Source organism: Aythya fuligula, chromosome 2 (genome assembly GCF_009819795.1).
Source record: "Aythya fuligula isolate bAytFul2 chromosome 2, bAytFul2.pri, whole genome shotgun sequence".
NCBI classification, from domain to species: domain Eukaryota; kingdom Metazoa; phylum Chordata; class Aves; order Anseriformes; family Anatidae; genus Aythya; species Aythya fuligula.
The window spans coordinates 3,451,487-3,479,415 of record NC_045560.1 but is presented as its reverse complement, the minus strand read 5'-3'; the positions used below and the strand labels follow the sequence as shown (position 1 = coordinate 3,479,415).

At 52.0% G+C, this 27,929-nt stretch overlaps 2 protein-coding genes across 2 annotated transcripts; both read right to left on the bottom strand.

The window, feature by feature from the left end:
* Positions 1-693: 693 nt before the first annotated feature.
* KLHL40 (kelch like family member 40) lies at positions 694-8,421 on the bottom strand. The gene is made up of 6 exons (XM_032183125.1): positions 7,276-8,421; positions 4,555-4,715; positions 2,577-2,684; positions 2,262-2,447; positions 1,583-1,729; positions 694-805 (listed from the first exon to the last, which is right to left on the bottom strand). The coding sequence occupies exons 1-6, from the start codon at positions 8,419-8,421 to the stop codon at positions 694-696; spliced, it is 1,860 nt and encodes a 619-aa protein (XP_032039016.1).
* Positions 8,422-14,045: 5,624 nt separating this feature from the next.
* HHATL (hedgehog acyltransferase like) lies at positions 14,046-27,407 on the bottom strand. The gene is made up of 12 exons (XM_032183126.1): positions 27,145-27,407; positions 25,919-26,065; positions 25,542-25,609; positions 25,128-25,241; positions 24,785-24,979; positions 23,895-24,104; positions 21,347-21,518; positions 19,796-19,940; positions 19,403-19,438; positions 18,459-18,660; positions 17,095-17,236; positions 14,046-15,823 (listed from the first exon to the last, which is right to left on the bottom strand). The coding sequence occupies exons 2-12, from the start codon at positions 26,022-26,024 to the stop codon at positions 15,702-15,704; spliced, it is 1,512 nt and encodes a 503-aa protein (XP_032039017.1). The 5' UTR covers positions 26,025-26,065; positions 27,145-27,407; the 3' UTR covers positions 14,046-15,701.
* Positions 27,408-27,929: the final 522 nt, after the last annotated feature.

Genomic DNA, 27,929 nt, shown 5'->3' with positions numbered 1-27,929 from the left:
AGTCCAAAGTCAGGATGGAGATGAAGAACCAAAACTTTTTTTCTTTTCATTGCAATGTCCTACAGATTTCCGCTGCCCATGCTCACGTGCCTTTTTTCTTTTAACTGTCTCATCCCAACAACCTGCATCTCTTGGGAACTCATCCAAGTCCCCCCACGTGTCACCTGCACCACTAGCCTTCGCCTCTTCCTTTTCCCCTCCAAGGTGAGCTCTAGCACCACACCTCAGGTGAGGAAATAAATATATTAGAGACATCTCTGTCTGGGAAAACATCAGCTTAATTCCTTCAGACCCACTTTCTGCTTCCACTCTTGGTTGGGGAGCTTCAACAGTGGTTGAGAAGATCGGAAGAAACCTGAAGTGGAACAGAAATATGATCTTTTTGTCCCGGAGTAGCTCATTGTTCCATGTTTGTAACTCTACCCCAGCTCCATGCAGGTGCTAGGGCCCTTCTGTAGTAATCTAGTGAACTAGAATTAAATTAAATTCCCATAATACCATTAAATTCCCATAATGCCTCAAGATAATTTCCCCCTTTCCCATTTGATGAAGTAAAATGGTACCAATCACAGATGCAATGTCCTGCACGGTATCTAGAGAAACCTGCCATGTCTCTGTGCTGCTACGCATGGCCTCACCTCCCCCCGTCCCTCCTTGTCCCAGACCCCAGTGGAAGAAGTAAATCCTGCCCCACTACATCTTCGTTAGCCGCAAAACGTTGAGGCGCACGGGAAGGAAGGTGGCACCAGAGGCGTACTGGATCTCCCGGAGGACCCCTTCCCACTTCTTCTGCTCTTCGTCGTATCTGGGGAGAGACAGAGGGAGAGTTGTGGTGAGGAAAGCATCTTCCCTCCCCACTTCAGCTGCTCTCTGTAGTGCTGGGAGGCCTAGGGTGCGGGGTGGTGTCCAATGGAGGGTTTTTGGTCACTGTGGGGGTACCATGGGGACTTTCAGCCCTGATATACTTTGGTTCAACAGGCTAGGATGTGCAGATATCAGCTCATGGTCTCACAGGAGACACCACTTCCACTGGAAATGGCTTGATGCTTGATGTCAAGATTGAACATCTCTGGTGAAGGCCAGGAGATGCCTGCTGAGGGTGCTCTAGAGCCACAGAGCTGAAGGACAGGAGCTAGCCCTGCATTAGCAGCTGTCAGAAAGTGTTTTCTGACTGCTTCTCTGCTCCCACGTAAGACAATCTCATTTCCATCCTGAGCACTGGCTCTTCCCGGGGAGAGCGCTCATTGCACAAACACGGCTTCGAGCCAGAGGGGAGGTCTGGAACCAGCTCCAAACAAAATGTCAGTTCAGGAAAAAGCTGAAGGAGCAGATTTTGCCTAGTGTGTTGCTGTACGAGGCTGGGAGAAATCACTGAATTGCCTAACGTGCCCTCCAGCACAGCACAGGGCAAACACCTCACCCAGAGCCCCCATGCTGAGCCTTCAGCCTCGTGCTGAGGCAACACCAACATGCTGAAGGCATCAAGAAAGACAGAAACTATCCGTTCCCTCGGTGGCTTTTGCTGAGTAACGTCCCCCCCATCTCCCATACCACCACGGAGAGCCCCAGGGAAGGTCATCACCTCCAAACGTCGTTCAGCTCCGTTGGCACCAGCTCTCCCGACTCCGTCTCCACCGTGGCGAAGCCCCCGAGCAGGTAGAGCACCCCAGCCAGGCTCACCAGGCTGACAGAGCTGCGCTCCTGCGGGAACTCGGTGAAGGTGTCCCACCTGCCATGTCAAGAGGGGACACGTTAGGGCACCCTGCCAACCCCTGTCATCATTAGCAACTGAATTAACTAGCAGCAGATTAACTTGTGTAGGTTTACACGGGATGGGATCATACACTGCCTGGTGCTAGGGAGGTGTTTCCATCATTGTAGCTCAACTTCATTTTTCTGCGAGTAGCTGAGCTGTGGTGCTCACCCAGCATGGACCAGCATGTTCCAGGGGCTGGATGTGGCCACAAAACCCACCCCGAGTCAGGAAACACATCTCTTGCACAGGACAAAGATGACAAGATGAAGCTACAGCCCTGCAAAGTACCTAAGAAGCTGACCACTTGATGAAACCACTTTGAGTGTGAGCCTGGCATGATCCACAGCCCAAACACAGTGGTCTCACTGATTCCCAGTGGTCTGAAAAATACAGACTGGGAGAAACTGGGATCAGGAGTTGCAAAGAAACTCCTGGAGGGTTGGAAGCTGCTTAATATAAATCCACAGCTTGTAATTAGGCCCTGAAGGTGTGCTCAGGTACATACTTGTTGGTGGCAATGTCGTACACTTCCACCGAGTTGGTCAGGCCGGAGTCGGTCACACCAGCCGCCACGTAGATTTTGTCTTTGTGCACCGTGGCTCCGAACAGCGAGCGGGCAGTTTTCATGGGAGCCAGCTCCTTCCACTCGAATTTGTTGGGGTTGTAGACACACATGTTCTTCAGGCACTTCCTAGAGAAAGAGGAGAGAGAGGAGGCTCGCTCACTCACCTGCTTGGCACTGCAGGAGGTACTGACTCATGCTCTGCCCTCCCTCTAGTTTGGGGGATGACTCCTTGATTTCTCTTGGTTTTTGACTTACTTGTCGCTTCCTTTGCCACCAATTACGTAGACAAGGTCCTTGTGTGACACCACCGCGTGGCCGTAGACCGCGTAGGGGAGGGAATCGGCTTCACCCCACTTGAAGGACCTGGATCAAGGAAAGATGGGAGGCAAGAGGATTTGTAGCTTGCTGGGTGAGGCCCAGAGCACAGGGCACTTTCCAGACCTGGAGGTGAGTGCAGATCCTGACTAATGGAAAACAAAGTGTCTTAAAAATAGGAGTCTTCCAATGAGATAATGCTGAACCAGTAAATTTTGTCATCCTAAAAAAAAAAAAAAAGGAAGATCAAACATAAAACATGCCAGATGCTTATGCTAATGCTCATCCTTTTCTGCAGCATCCTCTACTTCTGGGCTTTGTGCATAAACAGTGCCTTCTTCTAGGGCCTCACATCATTTACAAGCATTACCAGCCAAATACAGATGAGACAGAGATTTCAGCATTATGTAAAAAATAAAAATCCAAGAGACTTAAGCGTGCAATATTCTGAGGACAAATTTCTCTCTTTTTTCTTTTTTTGTTTTTTACCATGACCTTTGATTTTAAAGTGCTTTGGTTTGCCAGCAGCCACCAAGGTGGTTGCATCCACATTTTGGAGCGTGGGATTGTGCTGAAGTCTCTGAGCTAGCTCCAGGGCAGCTGAGCTGAGGACGTAGCTAAAAGATTTGGAAACCCCAAAGCGGTGCCTCTGCTAGGATACCCACTGCTTTTCCACGGCAGACCCTCCAGCTCTGTCCTCAGGCAGGGTTTTGACACCTTTATTTTTACATCCTTGTTGTTTACGTTGGGTAGCAGCAGCCCAAAATGGAAACAACTAAAATTTGGGGGCATTTGTGGTGATCTGGACCCAAGGGAAGACTCATCATCGATTAAACAGCTACATTCAGTGGGCAGGTGTACAGGCACAAATAGGGCTGACCAATTTCTCAAGATCTGGCTGTTGATATCCACGTTGCTTAGAGTCATCCCCAATTTTTATTGATGTAGGATGAACCCCTCAAAATATGGCACTTTATTTTACCTAAGAATGGAGATGCCTGGGCTCCGAGTGCTTCCTAATTGCCCAACCACTCTAGGGAAATAGTTGCTATTATAGACCAGCAATTTTTTCTCTCCAGGTTTGTTACTGTTGAAGTTTTTACCCAAATAACACCAGAAATAGGAGTGGTGCTGATCATCTCTCTGCCAGCCTCCAGCCAATATTTAAGCCACCCCCGAGTGAGCAGCAAGGGGACACGCGATATGTCCCAGAGGGGCAATAAATACCCTACTGTTGGGAAATGAAACTGGTTTCAAATCTCTGCCTATAAAACAGATTTTGGAGCACACAAATCTAAATATAAGCTGACCAAAGGCTTGTTAACACCTACCACTGTGCTTCTTTAGGGCAGAGAGGAGAACTCTTTGGATATTTCTGCCTCCTCTGAGCAGAACAGGACGGTCAGTTTTAATATAGCTCATGACATAACATGGTTCAGAGCCCATTGTGCAAAAATAATCATATATTAAGCCTGATATCAATCAGGGTGGGCCATTCAGTGCCACGTCTGAATAGTTTCAAAACAAGCTTTCCTGTACAAAACCACTCCCTGTGAGACCACAGTGAAGGTCACCAAAACGCGAACCAATGGGCAAGAGCAGAAGGAAAAACTCCCCTCGCTCCTCCATGCAGGTGCCACGTGAGCATCTGCTAAGTTCAGTCCTTGATAATTTAATATCCCAGGTATGGCTCCCACCCTGGGAGCTTCAATTAGAACAAATGAAGCAGCTGGAGAGGGGCAGCTCGGAGCCCCAAGGTTCATCTCAAATTGCTCCCCGTGGTCCCAGCATCGAGGTGCAGAGATCAAGCTCTGTCTCTAAACCTGGTCCCTGAAGAACTGGGGTCATTTTTCACGGCAGCTGCCTCACCTTCTCCTGCCAGCCACCTCCTGCCCCTCGCTCACACGTGGACACTTACAGCCGGTCGTAGCACAGGACCGAATCCAAGGTCTTCTCTCCCTCCTTCAGTTCTTTCCCTCCGACCACAAAAATGGAGTTTTCTGCCTCTCCCAGGCCAAAGAGGCAGCGAGGGGAGGGCAGGGGGGGCATGCCCAGCCAGTCTGCATCCAGATGGTCGTACTGAAAGGAAACACATACTCGTTAGTGTGTGCTCTCCCGGCGTCTTGGCTTAATGAAGAGCCAGAGGCTAAGAGCAGGGCTGTTCCCATGTGCTGCTCATCACCCCAACAGACACCTTCTGCCCATGCTTTGCCCCTGATGCTGCATCTGGTGCAGGACAGGGAATCTCAGTGCAAATCCAAGTCACACATCACCAGCTGTGTTTTATGACAAGGTGTAAGAGCAGAGATGCATGAGCAGGAACGTTTTCTGCTCCGTACACCAAAGCCTCGGCTTGGAACAAGCTTGGTTGTCTTTGGATAGGAGAGTCTCATGTTGGACCTAATTAAAAATAGTTCCTGGGACTGGAGGAGCTGAAACACTGGAGAGTAAAATGCCTTCTTCTCCCACCAACTCTCCCTCTTTCTGGCAAAGCTCAGTTACTGTGTTCCTCCTCTGCTTCTCAAGATACTGGTGTCCTCTACCACCTTGGTGTGAGAGATGAAACGTGTGTGTCTGTCGGCACAAATGGTATTTACACAATGCCTATCTACCCAACATCTTCAGATGAAGCTGAGATCACGTTGCAAAGACCAGAGCTCTTCATGCTGACCACGGTGTGTCCATCCTACCCACCAGACATGGAGATTAATCCATAAAATGCCAGTAGGTCAGATGGCAAAGTCCTTGGACATCTGTGGACTAAGGCATTACCTCACTTCCCACCAGAAAAAAAAGGCGTGAAGGATCACAGCACGGGGCTGGGGGCTCTTTGGACGTGGTGGGACTTGCAAACCGGGGCAATACTTTTAACACATCTTGGCAGAATCACATGTTAAGCCTGGGGTGACCTCTAGCAGCCCATTTGGGGGGCCTCTGCACGAGGAAGCTGGGCTGAAGCACTGCCCGAAGTGCCGTGGAGCTCCAGCTTGCTGGGCTGCCTCCAAAATTCAGCCTCAGCTGGAGGCCTGTGGCTGTTGTCTCTGTGTAAGCTGTGGCCCACATTTCTGTTATTTATAGCACAGACCCGAGCAGCCCGGTCACCAGGAGAGTTCCTGCTTCTCGATGGCTTCAGCATTGTTTTCAAGGCATAAATCTTAGAAGTGACAAATAAAGGATACCCTTTTCCATCTGGAATGTCAACGGAATCATTTTGTTCCTGCCAAAATGTGCAAGGCCTCTGGGATTTATCAGCGTTTATATACATCGGTGCTTGTCCTCAAGTCTAAACTATCCCTGACCTCTCAGCAGGAGGAACACGAAAACAGAGGATAGAAACAGAGTTAGAAGATGTAAGATGCTGCTGCACTGACACCGTGGTTCAAGGGTTTATCACACAGCTGCCTGCCTATATCTGTGTGAAGTTCCAGCTGAAAAAGGCTCAGAAGAACATCGTATTCCTATAGGAACTATGACCTATGTAAAGGGAACTGATGGAAACAAATCACACACCCACAAACTGACAGCACCTTCCAGCCCTGGGACGTGTCTGCTTTTCCCATGCAGGAGTGTCAGAGCAGGCTGTGAAGGCACCACTGACCCCTTTTTTGGGGGGAAAGCAGCTAAAAATGGCCATGATGTACCCCATTAAGGAGCTGCAGACATCAATGAGATCTTCCCCTCCTCTTCTCCTGGCTGACAAGACCCAGATGCTTCTCTTCTCCAGCCCTAACCACCTTAGTGGCCTCCGCTGGACCCACACCAGTACCTCAACGTCCTCCTTGTACTGGGGAGCACCAGCCTGGACTCAGCACCCAGATGTGGCCTCACAAGTGCCTGATTAAAGGAAAAATCACTTTCCTTGACCTGCTTGCTGCAATCATGGCAATACAACCTTGCTTCATCAGCAACAAAACAGGAGGAGTATTGATCTTTAGACATAGCTTGTTTGACTGCTTTGGGTTGCTAACTGATGGAGCTGCCCACATCTGCTGCGGTCAAAGCTCCTGCTCAGCACAAAGAGCCATTCCCCTCAGCACTCCCACTGCCTTTCCCCTCCATCCTACTTTCCTGGGCCACTTTCACGGTTTCTTCCCACTAACTCCTCATTTCACAGGCTGCACAGACTCCAAATGCTGCCCCTTTCCAGGTGACACACCCACACATGGTGTGGGTGCACAGCCCTACCCACGCAATGAAGCAGGGAAAGGACCAAATTGTGTGTCTCAGCATGGGGCCTCCCCTTTGCTTTATCCTTTCATTGCTTTACTGCTTCCTCCAAAAACAGATGTGAGCCATGGGAGAAGTACAAAAGGATTTCTGGGTATAAGGGAAGAGGATATAGGATTTACTGGATTCATACGGGGTCAACAGGAAGGGTAGGAAACAGCCAAGGCAGGCTGAGCTGAAACTAGAACACACCCAGGGACAAGAGGAGCATTTGAAAAGGGATGGATATTGGATCTCTCCCGTCAGAGAGATCTCCATTAAAAATATAATGCTAAGAATCTCTAGTAAAACAGTTTAGATGTCTCACCTTCGTTTACAACCTTCGCTTTAGCATCACACAACAACGGATATTACTGGCATCTGGTGGTGCTCTTAAGTGGTCAAAGAAACAACAAAGAAATAAAGCTGGTACCTGCAGGAAGTAGGAGCTCATGGGATCCTCTTTGCTGTCCTCGTTGTAGTACAGTCCTCCGACAATGAAGATCTGATTCTCTTTGGTCACCAGACTGACGTGGTTCTTGGGGATTTGAGCAGACAGGGAGGCAAAGTAGCACTCGTTGGCAGTGGGGTCATAGGCCACTGCTCCACTGTCACTGACCATGAAAATGAGGTCCTGGAGGAACATGCCAAAGCGCATCGTGTCATTTAGGATCCCTGGAAGGGCATCCTCCTCCGCATCTTCCTCCTCCTCTACTGCTCCATTGACAACGTTGTCTTTTGCCTGCTTTTCACTGCTTTTCTTCACTTTCTTCTTCTTCACCACGGTGAATTTGCCTTGCTGGGCATCCTTCACCATCTGTAGTTTCTTGAGCAGCTCTGGGCTGGATTTCACCACGGCGTGCTTCTCCACGTGGTCCTTGATGTAGTCCTTGGGCATGAGGCGGAAGCGGATGCTTTCAAAGATGACCGGCAGGGCCTTCTGCCGGCTCTCACGGTCCTTGGTCCCCACCCACTTCATCACCACCTCGAAGACAGTCTCCTCTTTCTCGATGTTGAGGGAGTCACTGGAGATGATGGCAATGAGCTCGTCGGGTGAGAGCTGGTAGAACTCCTCATCGCGGGAGACCAGCGCAAAGCGATCGCAGATGAAATCGCGAGCTGCCACGGCCAGCCGGGCACAATCCAGCATCAAGCCCAGCCTGAAGATGGCCAAGCAGTTGCTGAGGCAAAGCCGCTTCTGCAGGAAGGACACGCAGACGGTGAAGATGGAGGGGATCTGGAACATGTTGGCCACGGAGAAGATGTCCTGCACATTCTGCTCTGTGATCTCCAGCTCAGAGGTGTAGATATAATGGAGGATCTTGCCCATGACATCTGGATCAACATCTTCCAAGCTGACCTCCTTCTTCTTGCTCTCCTCCATGTCTGAGAGGAACATCGCCCGGAAATATGGGCTGCAAGCCGCCAGCACCAGCCGATGGCAGGGGAACTCCTTCCCCTTGACTTTCAAGACACAGTCCAGAAACTTATTGTGGTCCAACATGTCCTTGAGTCCATCCTGGAGGAGAGTTTGCTGGTAGAGACGCAGTTCTTCCACTTGATCGAAAGGCAAACCCATAGTGCAGAGTAAAAGTTCTTATTTTTTCCCCAAACCTTTCACCAAATCTAACTGTGGATTTACGAATATTTCTGTCTGTGTGCCCTGGTAAAGAAACTTACTCAAAGCAGGTCTCCCTTGCTTCCAGCCTGTCAGCACACTGGGAATGTGAAAGGCTCGCTGCTATCGCAGCTGTCTGTGTACTTCAGCTTGCAGTGCAGGGCTTTATATATAGCCACTGCGCTACAAAGCTTAGGAATCCATATTGCAGCATGTGTAAGCCGATCACCCTCTAATATGACACATGGGACAAGGGGGAAGGGAGGGGACGGGGGGAACAGCTGTACTTCCAGCCTCGATGCTTCAGGAGTGGCCTGGCAGCCCGTGAGTCACCGCGGGGGGAACGCGAGCTTCTGCCGCCGTCCCATGACGGAAGACGCGTGCGACCCCACGGCACGGCCGCCACGCTTGGGGAAAACATCCTCCAGATGAATCAACCCCCCTAATCTGCCTTCTGGGTCATCAACAGCAGGGCTGGGACCTCCTAACGCTACTAAATGACCACTCCGAAGCCTTTTGCTGTGCTAAGAATAGACGATGAAGTCAACGCTGGAAAGATGCAAGAAGGGAGAGTCTCGTGTGGGCTTTGTGGCACCCATGAGGCCAAACAGCTCATCCCCTGGGCTGATTTTCCGCGTGGGTTTGTCCTTTATTCTCCTCTGGAGTCACTTTTTGAGGCTGGAAGGAGATGGGGAACGAAGGTGAATTTTTTATTTACACCTGTGTATGGGGTATGGGACTTATGTGGGAAGTTACTTAAAAAGTCTTACCAAAGGAGGAGACCCCCGGAGTCTGGGGGAGGGATGTGCCTGTGTTGCCTGCACTATGTGTGTAGGCCCTACCAGCACCGTCTCTGGACACCTCACCACTAATAAATCCACCTTTTCCACATTTTGGTGGTGGAGAGAATGTCTGAAGCAAACCCAAAATATAGAGATCCCAACAGTGGGCTTCAACTCATAGACTAAGGCATCTAAACCCAGGTATCTCCTTGCAAGCTGGGGGTCTCCTGATAAGGTCTACTGAGATTGAGCACCCCCATTCTGAGGCCTAGAGCCTCCCTGGCCCTCAGCTGATGCTCCAGGAAAGCTGAGGACTCCATCAGGTCCTGCATCCTGCTTCCACGTCCTTGGATGTCAAAGAAGCCTCGTGGGACCTCAAGTGGCTGGTCCAGGCCCAGCTCTTCCTAAAGAGCTCTCAAGGAAGCAAATTAATTTTGGCAGGCATAGGTGAGCAGAGTAACTATAAGTGTTTATACCTACGCTGAAATTTCTAGATAAGTCTTTCATTTTATCTCCATTATTATGGACCCTCTGGGCTCTCTGACACTCAGAGATGGCAGAGATTTAATTAACAAACTAATTAAATCTATGCAAGAATATTAGCCACTCTTCTTGGTGTATTTAAAGCCACATAACCACTTGCTCTGGAATGGATGTGCTTATAAAAATGCATTGTGCCATGACTGTTATCTACGTAAATGGGAGGAGGGAGGGAACGATACTGGTACGAAGCCCTCTAGTACTGGTGAGGTTCCAGCAGCATCCCAGGCAGTACCAATATAGCAGAGGAGTAATCACATACTGTTTTCAGAGCTCAGATCATAAACTCGTCTGGGCTGCTCATCTGTGACAGGCTCAAAGGATGAACATTGATCTCTAAGCTGGGTCATACCTCAGAAATGTTCCTTTGCTCCCCGAGGTCTGGGACTGGACAACCCCATCCTCCCCTATCCCTTCAGTATAAGTTTTTTTTTAATTTTTCCCAGCATAATCCAGTGTGATTGTGCTATTGTTTGGGATTTTCCTCCTCTGCCTTTAATCTCCCTTGAACCCCTGCTTGTTTTCCTTTTCACTGTGCTCTCAGTGTGTGCTGTCATCTGAGGTTTGCGTCCACATTCCTCACATCACGAGGTGCTGCTGCTGAGCCAGCTACAGCCCAGCTCTTCCCACAGCAGATCCCAGATGATCCTGTGGCTTCTTTAAGGTTTATGGTCCACCCAGGAAAAGAGCACCTCCTTGGTCCCAAACCTGCTCCAGGGTCTCCATCATCTTCTGTGGCTCTGCAGAGCTCCAAGGCTTGGGGAAGCAACCCCAGTTCTTCCAGAGTGCTGTCTCCCCTCACTTCTCATCATAAGGTGACACCTTTAAATGCAATAGGACCTACCTGAAATCGCAGCTTCAGTAGTAAGTATGAACTTGTATATGGTTTTGGACTGTACAGGTAATTGGAAATGGGGACTGGCTCTGGAACAGGTGAATATCCCACCCTAGGAAGTGGTAGGTGATGAGTAATGGGCTCAATCCCTCCATGGGCAACAGCTCAGTGGAGAGCAGGAAGACACCGATCCACCTCCACAAATAAATCTCTCCCTTTAGAGACTGATGGATTGATGGAAATCAGTGCTTTCTCCAGGCAAACGGCCTGAGAGCTATTTTGGGTTCATATTGACAGTTAATGGACCTTTTCACCCTTCCAGAGTTCACCCTGGGGCAGACTTCTCCAGAGCAGCAGCGACCAGAGCTTTCCGCCCTTCAGGAAGATGGAACACCCTTCAGGGACAACCACCTCAGGACAAATGAACAGCTGGATTTTGGTTGCTTTCACCACCATGCCCTGCTTTGGCAGGGAAAGCAGACTCAGACCCCCCTGCCCATGCAGGGAGCAGCCCTATTGCTAAACACATCCAAGCCCACATGTCAGAGATGGGATTTACCAGGCTTCATTTTGCTCTGAAATGAAGCCAGCCCATTCTAGAGCCTGGTAGAAATGAGCCATTAGGACTGAAAGGCCTCAGAGACACCATGTTATTCCACATGGCTTTGGCTCTCTCAGTCTGGGGGGTGTTGTTTAAGCTCCTTACAATCACAAGGAGAAGCAGGCACCCCTGGAGCTGAGATCCTGCACCCATGTTGGGCAGTTGCCTGTGACGAGAGGGCTCCAGTGCTGCCCATCTTTCCCCTTTCACTTAAATCATGAATTCATATTGGACATCCTTAACTGTTCTCAAAGCCTCCTAACCCTGGCTCTATGCCATCCCTCAGGTCCTGTCGCTGTCCCCAGAGAGCAGAGCTCAGTGCCTGCCCCTCCGCTCCCCTCATGAGGGAGCTGCAGGCCGCCATGAGGCCTCCCCTCAGCCCGCTCTGCTCTGGGCTGAGCAAACCAAGAGCCTCAACCACTCCTCACACATCTTCCCCTCTAGATCCTTCACCATCTTTGTTACCCTCCTTTGGACACTCCCTAATAGTTGCGTATATGGCCCAGGCTGGACACGCAGACTGTGCCATCTGTGTTAACCCTGACCTCAAAGCATGTGTAAGCCTCCTTGGCTCCTGAACACAAGCACGTTCATCTCAGATAAGGAAAATTCCTCCCCAAACAAGTTTCTGCCACAGCCTGGTGGGACAGACGCTCGACCTGGTGGACTCCAAACCCTCTGAGCAGCTCTGTGCCATGGGGAGGCTCACACAGTGCTAATGGGGAGACCCAGGGGTGCTCTTGGAGCTGATATTTAGCTCTCCTGAAGCCTCCTGGGGCAGGGAGTGAAGAGCCAGAAGTGCTTTGTGCAGCTCAGATCCACAGCCTTCAGGTCCTCTCCACCATTTGGAGTTCAGACGAACTTTCATCTCATATTTAAGGTTACATGTTTCCAGGCAGGATCTCGAGCATGAAATGTTTTTCTCAGTTGTGTGCACACTATTCCCCCAGTCCTGATTTTTATTTGTTTATACTGGTTTGTCATTGCCATTTTACAATCTGTGTTTATGTGCAGGGAATTCGACAGAACTGGGGAGGTCTGGGGCTGGGTCCTGCCACAGTGGAGAGTCAGGACCACATCTTATTGACCAGTGAGGAAGATGTTTCTCTCTCTCATGATAGCAGTGGAAAATGAGTCAATTGACACCTGTGTAAATATTCATCTCTTATGGAGGCTTTGATCATGGTGGACTTTTCCCATCCAGTTTACATTTGCTGCATCACCATGAAGGTAAGCTGGCCTCCAAGCAAGTACCAGCAAAGTTTAGAGGGTTTTAAAACCTAAAAGCAGATGATAAGGCACATATAGATGTGATTAGAGCAAGCAGTGATCGTTGTTACAATTTGGCTATCTCTGTGCACGTGAATCGACTATCTCAGCACCCCAGGGAACCCTCCAAACAGTGCTGACTGCTGTAAAATAGGCAACACAGCCCTGAACAGAGGTGGGCTACTCTGAGATAGCTTTCAGCTAACTGGCCCTGGTCTAATGGGACTACAGCAAATGATACCTGATGACCAATGGACTAAGTCATTGTCTTCAAGTGGACAATAGTCCCCCACCCAGGGAGGGGAGTGAGTGAGAATGAATGAAAAGCATCCTAAGGGGATCCGTTCCCCATCATTCCCTCCCGTACAAAATTTTAGAACAAGAAAGTTGAACGCAGGACTTACAGCCATGCTGGGCGTAACATGAAGGTGTCTAGTGTAGGATTATGGATTTGGATTTGAAGTTGCAATAATTTTTGTTTTGTTTTGTTGTTTTGGCTTCCAGGTGAGTTTTGCTATCACAGTCAAGTAATAATGAGATCAGGTGAGATTCTTTCCAGGAGGGAGATGGGCAGTTGATAAAACCCATTCCACAGAGGACTATGCTGAGGCTGAGGGACTCTGCACAAGGCTGAGCAGTGAGACATGGCTGCAATAGCACCACTTTGGTGCTTCTGGCCCACAAGATTCCCTGAACTTCTAATGACATTGATAACTAAGGGGATGTCTTCAGGCAAACAGATACAAAGCCCAAGTTCTCCCATGTACTGTTTCTCTAACAGATTGCTTGCTCGGTGTCTAAGATTAGCTCCTCCTGACAGCTCCATTAGATGCAGCTGCTGGGTAAATTTAGATCCTTAGTGAATGGGTTATTTTCTCCCCCAGATTATCCAAGTCAGGAGAGCAGTGCAGAGTCACTGAGTTTTGCTTTGTGAGTCATTCCAGCACCAGGAGCTGGGTGACTCTACTTCTCTTCCCGTGCAGCCAGGGACACCTGCAGAGACAGAGCCCTTATTCTCTGCAGCTCAGGGTGGTGGCTTGAGCTGTGTGAGGGTGTGAGGACACCCGTATGGAGGAGAAGAACTGAACTTTACCCTGGGAGGCGGCACATCATATCATAGCTGCTTTGGTGGTAGAGAGTAAATGTGAGATGATGGAGAGGCTAAGAAACATCTACTAAAGGTCCAGCAGTAGACCTCTGTTTAAAAAGGCAACTGAAGAGGTTTTAGGGATGTGACTGGAGGTGCCACCAAGCACAATACCTCCCTCCTGTGCTTCCAGCATTTTGGACCAGGCTCCCAAAAAGAAAACCAGCAAGACTTCTGCCCCAAAAGCTACACAGATGATGGTTTTACAGCAGTAGACTAGTGATATCTTACCAACGTGGAAGTAGATTCAAAATATGAATGCAGCTGCAGCCAAACTTCACTGGCTCCAATTTGGTGACACCGTTAAGGTTGGTTTCTATTAATATCAGCAATGTCTGATGTGTCAAAAACGGAGGCAGAAGGTGAGGCCTTGCAAACATACCCTTGTGTCTCCCAGCTCCGATGGTAGCGCGTTGCCCAGGGTTTCACTGGCATCACAGCAATATACCATTGATGAGTGGCAGGCAGCAGAAACGTCCAACAATTATTTACTACATAAATAAATGACATTTATCAGGGACTTCATAAATTACTTTGGCAGAGCTGAAGGCTGGCGAAGAACCATTCCCGTTTCATCCACAGAGAAGCCAGAACACACCAGCACCAAGCATCTCAACCCATGGTTGCAAAGTGGTCCAGATCCCACACTCACCAAACACTGACATAATTCAGACATAAGGCCACTGAAAGCTACTGTAAACTGCAAGAGAGCTGGAACTATTTTGAGTTATAAACTCACCTCTTCCCCAAGGCACCGTGTTCCACATTCAATGCACTCCCTATGCAGTGTCCCAAAGTCTACTTCTCCTAGGAGGCTATCAGGCACTTTCCCTCCACCACCCAGCCCCAAATCGTTGCCCTTCATTCAGCGTCTTTCTCCTTTGGTTATACAGATGTGTGCGCTCCTTTAGCCACACAGGCTTTGGCTGCGTGCACCAAAGTCAGTTGAGCAAAGGGCTGGCTGCTGGAGATGAGCAAGAGCAGGCTGCAGAGTCCTCTTCTCGTCGGCCATGGGCAGGAATGTGAGCTTGAACCTTTGTCCATGGCATGCAAAAAAATGTGAGTGGCATTTGGTTTGAGTCCCAGGGCATATATCACAGAGAGATGGCCGTGGTGGCCAGACAGATCTCACAACCACGGTGAGGAGCCTTTTGGGTCGGAGTTGGGGTCTGGGGACTGAGTGGCTGTGAGTTGGGTGCTGCATTTCTTTGGCATGCCCGTTCCACAGGTGATCAGTACACGAAGCAGGAATGCCTCCTGCACTGTCATTAACCACACCTGGGGTTGGCATTAAATCATTTTTCAAGACATTTAGGAGTGAAGGGACGTGATTTTAGATCATAACAGACATCACTCTGCACCGGTGACAGGGGCAGGAAGATAATTATTCTTCAGTGTGCAGTTCCTGGTCCTCCCCTTTGCTATAAAGGCTGTTCTATTTATTTATTAGCCTCTCGGTGGGTATATATCGTGCTGAGCCATTTCACAAGTCCTTAATGAACAGCCACAGGCGTTGAGCACTTCACAGTGCATGGTGACCATTTGTTGTAGGGGAAGAAATGTGTGATGCTTGGACTGGAAGTGACCTGGCATGGTCTGCTCAGCACAGGCTCATCACCAGCTAATCCCCTTCTCAGAGCTGTGCCTGGCCCACCCTAAAACCTCCAGCTGTGGGACCTGGATAGCCTCTTCTGGGAGATATTGGCTACAGGTCCCGTGGGAGAGCTGAATGCTGGTGGACAAGGTGTGGTGGGAAGCATGGGGTGAAATCTCTAGGCTTATATCACATCAGAGGGTCAGAAAAATGATGGGTACTTAAAGAAACGTCTCGGGAGCCTACCTCAGCAGTCTGCCACACATGGGGAGCCTGTGAAATGCCCACTGTGTCACAGAAAATCTTCCCTGCAGCATGGGGGTGACCTGTGCCTTCCAGGTGACTTCTAGAGGGGTGAGCTACAGCAGTCTGAACGCCAGGAGTGCGTGGACGTGGAGAGCCCCCGCCAGGGGCTGGCCTGGCAGCGGTGGTCCGAGGGGAGTTGCTCTGGGACAAGCCCAGCGGTGTCCTCTCTACTCTGCCTTGGCTTTGTCACCCTTCTCCTCCTCGATGGCCAGGATGCGTTCGCGCTCTTTGATCAGCTGCACTCCGCAGTAGGTGATGAACCAGATGGACAGGGTGCTGACGGGGAAACCTGGAAGGTGGAGGGAGACACGGTCACCTCGGTGTGGCATCTCGCCTAATGGGGCCAGCTTTTCTCCAGCACCTCTGCCTCTCAGGTGGGTTTGGGACATCCCTCAGGCTCATGGCCAGCATCATTTGCCTTTGTGGATCCAGCCCTACAGCTTCACTGAGAGAGGAGAGCAATCCCCAGGGGCAAATTTTAGATGAAGAAGTGCCTGAACCCACCAAGGCACCCTAGACCACGGTTAACACTGCTAGAACATGCTGGAGCTTTTTGTTGAGCATCCCCTGATCCCCAAACCTGCTTCTGCCCCTCAAGTTCAGACTCAGTGGTTGGCTTTGCGTCCAATTCAACCTGCCCACACCCATCCTTGTCCAGCACTGTGACCTGCTGGAAGCTTTAGGCCCTGCTGACGCTGAGGAACAACCCCAGCCCTGTCTCATACCTAACGCGGACACATTGTGTGCCCAGGGTTTTTGTCACCTGGGTAAGTGACCAAGAGCTGGGAGCTTTCCTTCCACTCTCAGGGCCTGAAGGCATTTGTGACGAGCCTGGTATCCACAGCAGAGGGGAGACACAGGCTTTGTACCTGCTAAAACAGGACCTCTGAAATGAATAATGCGACCAGCAAAAGCCAGCTAGCTCAGCGGGCAGGCACTCCTGGCACAGCGAGCCCAGAGCGTCACATTATCCATTTCCTACGCCAGCCCTGTCCCTGAGAGGGAGGAGGACACGGATTCCAGGTGGCTATTTATACTGTGAGTTGCTTGAGATGACTTCAAAATAGTCCCAGCATCTACTGGCAAGAAACGTCCAGATAATTCTGTTCATTAGGAGCCTAGCGTAAGGATTTGTACCTCTCTCCTTCAGCTTGATGCAGGACTAAAGCAAAAGGAGATGAACTAGGAGAAGAAAAGCCCTTTCTCCAGCAAAGGGATCGTTTCAAAGCCCCTCAGCCCTCCTTGGAGGGGTTCCTGACTGCAAGCTCTGTGTTGCTGCAAGGGGTCAAAATCACAGCCTCAGGCTGTGCAAGGAGATGCACAAACACACCTGGGAGGCAGCTCATATCCCAGAGAGCTCATGGGAAGGGTGGGAGCTCAGAAACCCATTCCTTGTACATTTTCCACAAGAATTATGAAGGTTGTGAGCAGACAGAACAAGTCAGTGGCCATACCATGTTGGAGGCAAGAGGACTTGGAAGCTCCAGACCTCAGCTCCCCTCCCAGTGTCCCCCCAGTAGGACGAAGATCCCTTGAAGGGGAAGGCCAGTGGCACCTCACCTGTCAGGAGCAGTCTCTTGGTGACCAGCTGTGCGAACTCCAGGCTGTTGAGGGCCAGGATGTTGTAGAGGACGATGGCCCAGAAATTCACCGCCCCAAAAGCCGCCCTAATCCGCCGAGACATGGCTGCTGACATCTTGGCCTAGACAGGGGAGAGGAGCAGAGAATGAGGGGAAACGGGGCTGTAAGGAAAGGTTGCTGGTCCAGCTCCAACCAGGCTCCATCCAGGATCAGAGGGGTAGGCAAAATTTAGGGCAGCCTTTAGTGTCTGTGGGATGAAGGAACAGGAAGAGAAGGTAAACTTCTGTTCTGCTGCTGACGCAGAAGCATTTGGCACCCTGGGCCAGCATTTTGAAGCCCTCTGTCCTCAAAAGGGGCAAGATGTTACACATGGCTTCACGCTGATTGTAATGCCTGGGTACTCCTTTCTTCATTTCTTGCCCTGGGTAAGCCTTTCTGCAAGGCAGATGAACGCTGTTATTCACCAGGATTATTATTAGCCCTATGTGCAAATCACTCCCAGCTCCCGGTAGAAATTGTTTCTTAGGAATTAAAGGGAAAAAAAAAGCTGAAAAGTAGTGACAGCAGCAGAGTGAAATTGTCACTGGCACATAAAATCCTCAGGAGCAGCTGCTCGGAGTGGAGCAGGGAAGTGGTTTATAGCAAGCTTCAAAGAGCGTGATGAATCCCCAGGCCACTTAACGCTGAGAGCTGTGGTGCCGCAGGGAAGGAGATTTCACTGCCTGGGAGTGCTATAATCTGATTAGAAGTTCAACGAGGAGAGCAAACAGGAGGCTTGCTCTGTGAAGTTTTGAGTCAAACGGGGTCTTTACTCAATCAGTTTAGGACCTCCAGACTTTGGGCTGGGCAAAGCAAATAAACAACAGAATTGTTTCCAGAATGGACTTCTCTCCAAATACGTCTCTGAGGCACCTTGATCCCAAACAAAAACAGGGCACTAAGCTTTGGAGCGGTTGGAAAATAATTCATTCTGATACCTAAACATTTACTTTTATCGGAAGTCAGATCAAAAGCTCTCAGAACACCAAAATGTTTTGCAGAACAAGAAGAACAAATGATTTCCATATGGAAATGTATAAACATTTCCCGGTGGACACACCTCAGATTTTGAATCCATCTGTGCTACTTCGGCGCCTTGTCGGGGCTGCAGCCCTGGTTCTCTTGGACTTTTTTTTTTTTTTTTTTTCCTCTTTGAAAGCTCCACACTCAGCCTAAATTTCCCATAAAGCAGCATAGGGACTGGGTAAGGAGCATCAGGACTGTCCTTCCCTTGCACAGCTGGGTGCCTGATCACAGGGTGGATAAATTCTGTAGGAGTACCTGCTCATAGCCCAGCTCCTCACCTCGAGCTTGGCGAAGGGCTCCCACTGGAAGAACTTCTGCACCCAGAGCTCGAAGTTGAGGCCGAAACAATTGAAGACAGACCAGATGTAGACGATCTCACAGGGTCCCAACCACAGGGTGGTGACGGCGAACGTGGCGATGGTGGCGATGAGCTCCTTGATGATGTTGTCGTGGTTCTCTCCAATGTGGTCATACACGTACCTAATGGCCAACAAAAGTGGTTGGTGCTCCTTGTAGTCAAGGAAAATTCCTTCTCCCATGTTTGCCCACCACAAGCTCCACACAGACAGGCCTAAAGTGCCCCAGTGAGAAAGGAGGGACGTTTTGGATCAGGCATTCTAGCAATAAATTGATTTTGCTGCAGTCCAGCTACTCATGGCTCACAGTCCTCACAAAACTATAGCTCCTTAAGGAAAAAATACCACCCTTTCCCCACTCCTGCAGGTAAAATTTGATAAAATGTGGGGATTCATGTCTTAGACTTGCTGGGATGCAGCATTGCAGCACAGTGCAGCCACCACCTTCTGCACAGGTTTGCTGGTTTGTCCTGATGGCTGAAGAGAGTTGAAGGGCTGAGAGATATGCACATGGAGATCAGGCCACCCTTCTTACACAGGATATGTAAGACTTGGGCTCAATTCCCCTTTCTTCCCAGTGAAATATGAATCTGCCTCTTCCTCTGGTGGAACACTAAACCCATCAGACTAAGAGTTTTCTTGGAGGGAACTCTCTTATTCCCAGCTATGGGTGGGCTGTTATACTGTGTTTTGATTAATTCAATGGTCTTTTGGATAAACACAGCATATCTGACTCCATTCCCTAGTGGGATCCACCCAGAAGAGAGGACACCTCAGCTTTGGGATGAACTGTGTTTAATGCTTCGTTGCTGTGTGATAAAAGAGAAGACCCCAAACTAGAGTAGAGACATTGATTAGACACTTACTTGCATAACCAGTCATTAATCCCTCTGTCAAAATGCCTAAAAACCAGATGATAAAAAGCTTGTTAAAACACATGGGGCAATGACACTTCTCCATCCAGCAGTCATCCAGAGAAGGTGCCTGGTCCCCCAGCAAGGCCCACCTCAAAACTCATTCACAGCCATTCTCCATGCTCCTTCCTTGCACAGGTCCCACTCACCTCCCTCCTTACCCATTGCTCCCTGCCCAAAAATATCTCCTTGGGCTATGGCCAGGTCTAGAATTTAGGTTCAGTATAGATGGGTCAAGATGAGGCCAGCTGCTCAGAAGCACAGCTCAGACCTCCTCATCCCCACACACATTTTATTCAGGTCAGACACACCGCTTATCTTCAGCGATGCCCACGGGGTACTCACGTTTCTGCAAAGACGTAGAGCATGGTGATGCATTTGGGGGGCTGGGGAGGGTCCAAGTGGTCCAGTCTGGCAATGGTGTTGGTGACCCCGAACATAACGGCAGCTTTCACCCAGTCGTAGACCAAATTGGAGTAGGCCAGGCCAGCTGGAGCAAAAAGAGGAGTCAAGCAGGTAAAGAGGAGCACAGGACCTATCGTCTTCAGGGCCTTGGGACTGCATGGTCTACTGCAACAAACATGCCATTGAGGGGACAGTCTGATGATCTCTGGGACCAACAAAGCCCAAAGAGCTCTTCAAAGCTCTTGAAATTAAGTAGCTTTTTAAGAAGCTGGAACCATAGGACAACATCTTCTTGGAGTATTAGGGAGCAAAGTGTTTCTTAGTTTTGATAGTCAGAAATGCAGATCTTATTTCTTCCACCACAAGAACTTTCCTTCCCTGTAAGGCTTAATCTATGACAAACTCAACACAGTTCTCAACCCTGATCTCTAAGGGTTTTACCCACACTTCTAGTTTGAAATACACCCAGCCCAGCTCCTTGTGGCTGTAGATGTAACACAGATGCTAGAGAAGAGCTAGGGCCAGAATCTCTGTCCTGGAGAGGTGTCTGACACCACGAGATGATCCCTGCAGGAACAAACACCAAAGAATTCAAATTCCCATGCGGCAGAAGCTAAAATGCCCCATCTGGGTGGGATTCAGCTCACAGATTAAAAAAGCCACAGGGCTTCAGTGTGGGCCATGCCTGAGCTCCCCCTGTGGACAAGGCAGATCTGGCAGATGTGGTACATGGAGCCCACAGCTCCCCTGGTGTAATACATCCTTGATCAGGTTATCTAGGTCCCTTAGGACACCCTAAATCAATGCTAGTGCCATTTGAGCTGCATTAGGACCTCCCCCTGGCCCCCAGCTGCCACTCTGGAGAGCCATCAGGCTCCTCCAGTCCCTGCTAGCCCTACGTGGCTGTCACAAACCCTATGGCATCTCATCTGCTGCCCCTGGACATCTATTTGGGCAACTCAAATCCTCCGTCCAGCTGTCCACTGAACGCTGGCATGCTACCCATCCCAGAAGTTTGGCTTCTGGAAGTCCCTAATCCAGCCCTGAAAGAGCACAGCCAGCTTTGAACGGAGATCAGATTTTCCTGGACCTTGTCCATTTAAACATTGAACATCTCCAGCTCTTTGGGAGAATCTGGGCCCCTATTGCAGCGTTTGACTGCTCTGTGCAAAAAATAATCCTTAGAGGCACTCATAATCTGTCTTGTGTTGTGTTGTGCTTATTCTGTGCTGCCTCCAAGAACAGTCCACCAACAGCCCCATTAGGTAGCTGAAGGCTACAGCCCATGCCCCAGCCCCGGGGTCATTTTGGAGGCTCCCAAACACCCTGCTTTGGTACCCAGAATGGGCACCCACCTGTGAAGGCAGCTAAGGTGCCAGATATGCCTCTGTGGGGCTGATTTTTTGGGGTGCTGAGCTCCCTTTCAGCCCATATGAAGGCAACAGGACTGGTGTGGTGCTCAGCCTCTTAAATCCCCGCACGGCCACTCACCCAGGGACCAGTCCGAGAGGCGGTTCACGAACTTCAGGTCCGAAGGGAGGGTGAGGATGTAGAAGAAGTGGAAGAAGATGTCCACAGTGATGACGGCCCCCACGTGGAGGAGAGCATGGACCCGAATATTCCTCATCTCGTCGTCTTTGCGCCTCAGCTCCCGGGTGCTCACCTGCCAGGCGGCAAAGCAGGAAGAGGCTGAGCTGAGGATGGGCAGCGGGTTCCTCCATCTGGAGAAACATCCGAGGTCTAAACGGGGTCTCAACGCCCTCCTTTAGGAATCCCACAAGGGAATGCACTGCCCAAACCTCTGTTGATAGAGGATCCAAATGACTAGCTCAGGCCAGCACACCCACGGGGATGTGGGACACGTCCCACCCAGAGCATCCCTCCAATAACCCCATGAGGGTGCTGAGCATGGCAGAACACCTCTTGGGGAGCACCCTCATTGCAGTGACAGGTCGGGCTGCACCGTAGGGACCTGAGCTGAAAACCACACCAACCAGGGAGCTGGGGCTTGGGACGTGCCCAGGAAGCCAGCTTTAGGGTGGTCTTTGCACGGGTCACTAAGGGCGAGCAAATGTTCCTACCCAACCCCATCCACGGGATGCCAGAGCCTACAAGAAAAGACATCTGCATGCCCCGGAGGGGTTGGGAGCAGGGCTGGAGTCCCAGCTGAATGCCCTGCCCGGGACAGGTGGATGTGTCTGCTTGGGGTCATTTGGGAGGAGGAGGATGGCTGATGGTCCCTGGAGCTTCTGCTGCAGACATCTGGTATAAACGAGAGGGACAGCTGCTCGAGGGGCCATCCCGGTGGGCTGGGACCCGATCGATGGGGTTTTCCTCTCTGCTGTGCCCTTTGCAAGCACGGGCTGGGCTCTGCCTCCAGGAGCTGTCATTCCTCTGGACGTTGTAACACAAACATCAGCAGAGCGAGAGCTTTTAGGATTACGCCGGGCAGGCTGATGGCCTCGCTTCCCCACGTCGCTGGAAAAAAATTGCTGCTGTATTCCAAATCCTCTTATGTTTATTGCTTTCCCTTTATGCCCTGCGAGAGGTAAGAGCTCTCTCCAAGTAATCTGCAGGCTGCCGCACCAGCCCTGCCGTCAAACCAGATGATTCCCGAGAATTAAAGCCTTTGCCAGATTTGCTCGGGTCTGCTGGATGCCAAGTGCTTTGCGGAGACGAAGAGGACACTAAACCCTGAGGCAGGGGAGAAGCCAGGAGAGGACGTGTGGCTCCCACCCATCCTCACGTCTGTGATGTCCCTTGGGACTGGGGCTCTGTCCCCCACATCTCCAGCCCTCCAGAAGTGAATTTCTTCTCCTAACCCCACTAAGGAAGAGCCTCTCCATCCTGGGTGGGACTGGCCAAGCCCTGGTGCAGGTGGGCTCCCACCACACGTGGGTGCAAAGCACAAGGGACCCACCACAATTCAGCAGCAGCAGGAGCCAAGGAGCCAGAGCCAGCCCCTAACTCGGCCCTAAATGGCAGCCTGGGGAAGGGACTCGATCCCCCTGCCCCTATAATTGCTTTTAGGGGGATTAGGAATGAACCTCGGCAGTGAGCTGCAGGTCCAGCAGTGCAGGGGGGCATTTAGCCAGGAGGTGGCAGTGGTGGCCAGGCCAAGACGGGTCCTAAGGGGTGGGAAAGGGTTTGGGGTCTTGTTCCCTGTGCCTTTGGGGACAGGGTTTTACGCAGCAGAGGACGTGATTGCTGATGAAGTGGCTACAAACGTCCTGGTTTGGGACTGTGTAAAAGGAGCAGGGGGTCACAGCCCCTTCAGGGGGCTTGGGCAGTGGGGCTGCGGGAGCTGTGGGTGCCTGGACTTCAGCCCGACATGTAATGCACGACTGGGAGGGTAAAGCTTTAGGATGAGGTGGTGGGTGCCCCAAATGCTCCTGTCAGGGGGCTGGGGAGAAAATCCTGGCTGTCCCTACTGCTGGGAGCTCGGTGCACTGTGAGCATCCCTTATGGGGGACACCTGAGCTGATCTGGAGAAAGTCCCTGTGGTCCTCGGGGTCAAACATGAACCCTTCTAAACAGATCCTGTGAGACCCAAGGGATCTTTGGTGTACGAGGATGCAGGGACTGGAGGAGCAGGTGCTTGGTTCTGCTCTTTGGGGTCTGCCCTTCCAAAAGCCCCTTTGGCTGCCTGCAACACGTGCAAAGATTTGGGGCCGCAGGACGCTTCACGTGGATCGGAGGAAGCCAAAACACAGCCTTCTGCCCGACCTCATTGATTTCTAGAGAAAGAACCTCATCTTAAGGCACACACACACAGACCACCCCTGGAAATTCATGCTCCTTGGGCAGACCAGGCGGATGGAGGTGTGCGACTGCCTTTGCTGTCCCAGCCAGCAGCAAGCAGAGGTCCCAGAGATGGGCACCGTGGCCTCTTGGCATCGCACAACAGGACATCAAGGGCACAAGGACACCAAGCCACCATCAGAGCAAGTCCCCAGTGAGCAAAAAACGTGAGCTGAGCCCTCCTGAGGGCATTAAACCCGAATAAAGAGACAAGGGAGAGGTCCCTGGGGACGCTCACCTGGGCATGGAACTGGTCAAACGTCATGACGGGCCCGAAGAAGAAGAAGGGGAGGTAGAAGTTGTACTTGAGGAGGTCGAAGATGGAGTAGATGCCCTCCTTCCTCTCGCAGCTCTCGAGCGCGAAGCTCATGCAGCGCATGATGGTGAAGCCGCAGCCTCCGTAGAAGAGGACATCTTGAAGATCAAAAGCTCCCGTTACAAACCCGCTCTGGACAAGAAACGAAGAGTTACCACCAAGGAACGTGGTGCCACTGCTGTGCTCCCTCGCCTGGCAGAAGATATCCCCACTCTAATTACCTCTAATTACTCTCTGGCACCAGCAGGCAGTGACCCCTGCCACCCGCAGGAGAAAGCCAGGGCCCCGTTGCCGTTGCCTCCTGCATCCCAAGGAGCTGGGAGGTGGTAGATCCCCTTAGCCACGTCCTCACCAAGAGGCTGTGGGCTACGTAGGCTTTGTGTTGGGATGGGAATGTCACCTTTATCCTGGGGACAGAGCCCTCCAGATGGAGGGGAGGCAGCGGGAGGTGGATGGAGAGGTGGGAACACATTTTGGGAGGTGGGAACACATTTTCAGAAGGACTGAAGGGCCTCACAAGGTTCTTGCTGGGCTTCTCTCCGCCCACGAGGGAAAGCCCTCAATTGGGCAGACCGAGGGGCAGGCCTGGGCATCACCAAACCCACCCTAGCACCGTGTTACAGGAGGGGAAACTGAGGCAGGAACATGGCTTACCTGGGGGCACCTAGAAAATTGTCATCTAAGCAGCAAGGAGGACCCAGGCGTCCCAAGCTCTGCTTCTCCCCCGGGTTTGGGCACAGCCCGGGAGCTAAACCCAAGGAGAGGGACACGGGCGGGCTGGAAACGAGGCAGAGGGGTGGCTCAGCACCTACCTGCCAGGAGCTGAAGGGCTCCAGCTTGAAGGAGGCGAGGCAGCAGAGCCCGGCCACGAAACAGAGCCACTTCTGCTTGGCCAGGGCGACGGAGTAGAGGACGAGGCAGTGGGAGAGGATGATCATCAGGTAGACGAGCCCCATGCTACCCAGCACGGCCAGGACCCCGTAGAGCATGTACACCACGGCCCGGTGCTGCGAGCAGAGAGCCGTCAGCTTGGTGAATTCTCCATCCCCTTCTCTCCCTGCCACCCTACAGCCTCTCCCCAAAACTCCCCGGGGGATCTCAGGGCCCCCCGAGGGATCTCAGGGCCCCCCAAGGGGATTTACATCCCTGGCTCACCTGCGGCACTGTCATGGAGCAGATCTTGGCGAAGAGGACGTGTCCCGAGAGGGCGAAGATGATGACGTTGCGGAACGAGGTGAACCACATCACCCACTCGAAATCGGCCGCGTCCTGCGGGAGCATCGTTTCAAGAGGAAACCGTAAAAACATCCTGGCCTTTTCCCCATATCCCACCCCAGGGCTCCCGAGCGCTTTGGCTTGGTGTTGAAGGCGTGCAGACCTGGCTCATCTCGGAGCGCACAAAGCAGGGCATCGGTGCTGCAGGGCTAATAATTCCTGACTACATCCACCGCATTATTTAGGGAGAAAAAGCAAACCCACAGGGGCTTTCCCAAAGAGTCAGGAGCAGAAAAAAAGCAGCTCTGCTTTTCCAGCGGCCAGCTGGGATGGCCGGATCCTTTCTTTGCTTACCATCTTCCTGCCGAAGTAGTGCCAGCCCGGCTTGATGCCGTCCCGAAAAGCCTTTCTGTTCGCGCTGTCTGCAAAAGAATAAGAGGTCTGGGGAGAGGGACGGCTCCAGGGAGAGAAGTGGGAGGTTTTTCGGCAAGGCAAGGAGCCTTCCTCACCACGAGGATGAGTAAACGGGGCTCCAACACCAGCAGCCCCCTCCTGAAAGCGCCCACGTCCCACAGACAGCCAAGAATTGGGAAATTCAACCATTTCCACCCAGCTTACGTTAAACCCTTTCGGATCCAATCCCAAGGATCCCCAAGCCATTAGGCACGAAAATTAAACCCGTGGCGATGCTGCCAGCAATGAGAGACCCCCACAACGGGGGGGGACGTTACCTCTGGATGCCTCGAAGATGCCGCTGCCGCTGTACAGCACAGCACAGGTCACGGCCAGGGCGTAAAACCCCAGCTCGTAGCTGGGGAGCATGGTTTTAACCCCCATGGTGATGGGTTACGGCCCCAGTTGGTGCAGGGGGTCCAGACCTGAAAAAGGACAGAAGGAGAAGGACTAAAAGCCGCCCTCCTACCTCTACAGAGCCCTGACTCGCTGCTAGTCCCTGCTCTAGGGGCTTCCCCGTGGGCTGGTAGGAGAGGAGAAGGAGCAAATGGCAACACCTGGGGGCAGCTCAGGTGTAGGGGATGAGGATGCCACGCAACAAAACCCCCCCAGGAGGGAGGATTTGGGCTCTTTCCAGCAAGTTGTGTCCATCCCCATGCCTGGAGATGCTACAAACCCCCCCCCAGGATGGGGCACGTCCAGCATCAAGCCAAATTTCTCTCATTTTCCCCCAGGATCAGGCACAAAATGCCCACCTGGAGGGGCCACGGTGAGATGTTCCCATTCCCAATTATCAATGAGGGGCAAGAGGGGGGGCTCCTAAAGCCCTGTGCTAATTACTCCCTTCAGTGCTAATTAACCCGGGCACTGGCAATGCTTTCCCACGACAGCTCAGCAGCTCCTGAGGGTCGGCAGCTGCCAAAATCATCCTTTAGGGGCTGGGGCAGATGGAGGGGGAGGACGGGGACCTGTCCCCACCACCTGGGTGCTGCCACCCCCCCGCTGCCATCCCCTGTAAACTGCTGCCGGCTTAAAGAAAGAAAAAAGCAGTTGGGTGCCCTTCTGCTCCCCCATCTGCATTGGGAACCCTGCTAGAGAATTTGGGGTTGTGCTTTCATCCGCTTGGAAAGGGGGGGCCCAGAGGGGGGGGGGTTAAAGCCAAGCTGCCACCGCTCTGCAGTCCCCTGCAGCGGGGAGGCGGGGGGGCCGCTGGGGGATGCGGCTTTAAAGGGCTTTTGTGGTTTTTATCCCTTTGCCACGCTTTTCAAGGCTTTTTTTTTTTTTTTTGCTTGTTTATTTATGTACTTTGCGGGGGGGGGGGGGAGACACAAGGTCAATTCTTGCAGCCGGAGCGCAGCTTCCCCCCCAACCCAGCTGCTTCAGGGGGGGCACCCATGGGGGCCCGCAGCATCCTCACCCCATTCCCACAGCAGGGACCACCCCAAAAGCTTGGCCTTCCCCCCCCCCCCCCTCCCCCCGCCCCATGTCCCTCCCCATTACTGACCTTGAGCCCCGGGGAATTGGGGGGGGTCCAGCGTCCCGCACCGCGACCTCAGGGCTTGGGGGTGGGGGGGGGGCACACCAAGGGGTAAAAAGTGAGGTAGAGGGGGGGGGGAAAAATAATTTAAAAATCAAGGCAAAGCTTTGGGGGTCTTTGGCTTCCCCTAGGGCATCTCTCAGCTCGGTTGGGTGTCTTTTGGGGTCTCCAACACCCCCCCCCCCGGTGTGTGCCCCCGGAGGAAGTTTGGCCGGGAGTGGAGCGCGGCAGCGGGAGGTATTTTTATTTTAGAGCAGCGCTGCAGAGGGGCTGGTTCAGGAGCTGTCTGTCACCGGCAGCTGCCGGAGAGGACCCGCTGCTGGCTGCCAAAAGCAACCCAAGCCAGGTTTGGGGCTCTGCTCCCAAAGCCTGGAGGGTTTGGGGTGGGGGGAGCCACCCCAAAGCCCCGCGGGTCTCTGCGAGCACAGGGGGAAACCGAGGCACGGAGGTGAACGGCGCAAGCCCTCCCCGGTTGAATTGGCCCCGAGCTCCTCTGGAGGTTGTGATGCCTCTGGAAAACCTCCTTTTGGGGTCTTCTTCAGCATCTGTAGCTGAAATGAGGGGTGTTGAGGGGCTGGGTTGGGTTGTGGGCTCTGGTATTTTGGGGTCGGCCGAGGGCAAGGCAGGCCCAGCTCCGTTGTCTCCTGCCGGGCTCCTTCTGCCAAGCCCCCGGGAGGATTTGGGGGAGCTCATGTTGGGGCTGATGTCCCTGAACATCTCCTGGGGGAGAGAAATGAGTTGGGATTTTATGA